Source organism: Vulpes lagopus, chromosome 15 (assembly GCF_018345385.1).
Source record: "Vulpes lagopus strain Blue_001 chromosome 15, ASM1834538v1, whole genome shotgun sequence".
Taxonomy (NCBI): domain Eukaryota; kingdom Metazoa; phylum Chordata; class Mammalia; order Carnivora; family Canidae; genus Vulpes; species Vulpes lagopus.
The window spans coordinates 20,502,700-20,506,103 of record NC_054838.1 but is presented as its reverse complement, the minus strand read 5'-3'; the positions used below and the strand labels follow the sequence as shown (position 1 = coordinate 20,506,103).

Sequence of the window (3,404 nt, the reverse complement as noted above, 5' to 3'; positions counted from 1 at the left end):
GTACATTTCTTCAAAGAGGAAGATATACAAATGGCCAACAACCACGTGAAAAGATGCTCACTATAACTAATCATCAGAAAAATTGAAAGGAAAACCACAAGGAGATGTCACCTCACACCTGTCACAATGGTTAGAATAAAAAAGACAAGAAATACAAGTGTTAGCAAGGATGTAAGGAAAAAGAAACCTTCATGCATTGTTGATGGGAATGTAAATTGGTGCAGCCATGTGGAAAACAGCACAGAGTTTTCTCAAAAAATTAAAAATAGAAATAGCATATGATGCAATAATTCCACTACTGAGTATTTACCCAAAGAAAATGAAAACATTAATTTGAAAATATATATGTATCCCTATGTTTATTGAGTATTATTTACAATAACCAAGATATGGAAGTGTTAAATCACTATATTGTATACCTGAAACTAATATTAGACTGTATGTTAACTAATATAATTTAAGTAAAAACGTATAAACATATAAATAAAATAACTTTACCAAAAAAATGATACGAGGTTTTGTAAACTTTTGTGTAGTAACATGTGGGAGTAGCCTTATGCTTACCTCTGTAAAACTGCAGTGTGTATTAAAAAAGAAGAAAAAAGGACACCTGGGTGACTCAGTGGTTGAGCCCCTGCCTTCAACTCAGGTTGTGATCCCAGGGTCCTGTGATTGAGTCCCGCGTTGGGCTCTCTACAGGGAGCCCACTTCTCCCTTTGCCTATTTTTCTGTCTCTTTCTGTGTCTCTCATGAATAAACAAATAAAATCTTTTAAAAAATAAAAAAGTCCAGAAACAAACAAACAAAAAACCTTAAAGTAAAAATATAAAGCATGACACAAAAATGGTGAAAATACATCATAAAGAAAGGAAACCATTGTCAACTTTGTTCTATAGAAATAGTTTCTGAGATAGAGAGGTTCATGTAGAAGATAAACTGAGAAGTATTCTCAGTAAGTAGACATTTAAGGAAGTTTGTACTGGACAGAGAGAGGGGCTGACATTCAACACTATAGTTTTAATATGTGTATCCATAGTGATGAATTATAAAGATCATTTATATGCTCCTAATGACTAGTTATTTAGGTTTTAACAAATGTATGTATGTTACTTTTCTATTTTAATTAATTTGACTCTTCATAATTGTATTACAAGAATTCTTTATTTTTTATATAACCCCTTTATTGTACACATGAGGTATATTTTCTCTCAGATTATGACTTCCTTTTTCATTTTATTACTAGTATCTCCTGAAGAAAAAATATATATATTAATTTTAGTGAAGTCCAATCAATCATTTAAATATATTTCTTGCTATTATTGTCATAAATATAAAATTTTATGTGAGAAATATTACAAATAATCTTAATACTGGGTTTTATACTTTACCAGAGATCTAGTCCATTGCAGGTTAATTTTTTCTATGATGTGAAGTAAGGATCTAAATTAACTTATTTTGCAAGTGGATATCAAATTCTCCCAATCTGATATCATCAATGATACATAACTTTAAATATAAAACTCCGCTCAAAGATAATTAATATTACTGGTCACAATATTCCCCCTCTCAATTCTTCCTCTTTTCTTTTGGGTTAGATATAAGGTAACTCTACCTTTCATAATGCAGGGAACATAAAATCTAGCATAGACTTCCAAGACCTCTGACTGATTAGCTATCTGTCCTAAAGAAAACCCTCAGGACTCGCTCCCTGATCTGCTTGGTCCTGACCCCATAAATTACAGGATTGAAAGCTGGTGGAACAACTACATACAGATTAGCCAAGAAAATGTGGATATATTGAGGAATATTGTGGCCAAATCGATGTGTCAAGAAAGAGAAAAAGGCTGGAGTGAAAAAGGCTAAGATAACACCAATGTGGGAGCCACAGGTGTTGAGAGCCTTGAGTCGAGCCTCCTTGGAGGGCAAACAGAAGACAGCATGGAGGATCCTGACATAGGAGAGAATTATAAGAAGCACATCCAATAATAAGAGAGAAATGTTGCCAAGGCCAAATAGAATGTTGACTTTGATGCTGGCACAAGCCAGACGGGCAATGCCCATGTGTTCACAATAGGTATGAGGGATGATATGGTGCCCACAGAAGGGCAGCCTCAGGAGGAGAAACACCAGTGGGATCACCATGCAAAGACTCCTCAGAATAGCAATGCCTGCAATGATGATGATAATTTTGCTGGTGAGGATCATGGTGTACCGAAGAGGTTTACAAATGGCAATGTAGCGGTCAAAGGCCATGGCCACCAACACAATGCTCTCCATGACAGTGAAGAAATGGATGAAGAACATCTGGGAAAGACAGCTTTCAAAAGATATATCTCTGAGGCTGAACCAGAAGATGCCCAACATTTTTGGGATGGTGGCTGTGGACAAGCCCAGGTCAATGCAGTCCAACATGGCCAGAAAGTAGTACATGGGCTCATGGAGATTATGCTCAGTCTGGATCACAAACAGGACAGCAGTATTCCCCAGGAGTGCAACAAGATACACAAATAAAAAGGGAAATCCGATCCAGAACTGCACATCTTCTAGCCCTGGAATACCCAGGAGGAGGAACGAAGAGGGATGGAACTGGGTGTCATTAGGTGTAGCCATTCTTTCTGGCATAACTTTTGCACAATTCTGTTGTGCATATAATCATTGACTTCTCATTGGTGAATTCTTCTCCTCTTTTCCCTTTATTCAGATTCCTGGTAAAATGTAAAATAGCAAGGTAACCTTTCTTTGTTTCTACTCAGAATTAACATAAACTATTTTCCTCATATTCTGCTAGCCCCGCTTAAGTGTAAAACAGCCTCAGAATCAAACTGACTCTGCAGCCACTTCCCGTACTAGAAAATGTTAGACATGAAGAAGGAATAGGAGAAAACCATCTCTCTGCTATACAGAAGTTCATAATCAGAAATTTATATAAAATCAGGTTGGAAAATAAAGTTCCAGGCTCTGCATATCTGGTACTTTTAAACACACTTAAAGTGCATGGTGATTTTTTTTAGTATTTATAATCTCAACTATTCCCTTATTAGGTACAGGCAAACAATAAAGGTAAAATGTTTAACTGTGTATATACATGTACGTAAGCATTTTCGCATATGCTAGTGAAACTAGTGTCTGATTTTGAGAACAAAAACAAAGATCCATGCTTCTTTATTCACATGTATTATAAATGGTCAGCCACATAAAATTCTTAATTATAAAAGTTCTTTAAATGAAGAAATTAAATAAGAAGCCGACCAGCAACTAATTTCAATAGTGTTTCAGAAAACACCCTCCCATTCAATCATAATTGGTTTTGAAATAAAAGAAATTGTAACAATCACTTTGAAAAATGAGAAAGAAATAATTGTCAGAGTATTTTCACTTATATTTAAATGAATTCAAAAAATACA

General features: G+C 35.0%; 1 protein-coding gene across 1 annotated transcript; it reads right to left on the bottom strand.

The window, feature by feature from the left end:
* Positions 1–1,668: 1,668 nt before the first annotated feature.
* LOC121476493 (olfactory receptor 52E8-like) lies at positions 1,669–2,622 on the bottom strand. The gene has a single exon (XM_041730555.1). It carries the CDS (start codon positions 2,620–2,622, stop codon positions 1,669–1,671), a length of 954 nt encoding a protein of 317 aa, XP_041586489.1.
* Positions 2,623–3,404: the final 782 nt, after the last annotated feature.

Bases quoted from the DNA above. Each gene is read 5' to 3' on its own strand.
- LOC121476493 (XM_041730555.1), bottom strand. From the start codon at position 2,622: ATGCCAGAAAGAATGGCTACACCTAATGACACCCAGTTCCATCCCTCT.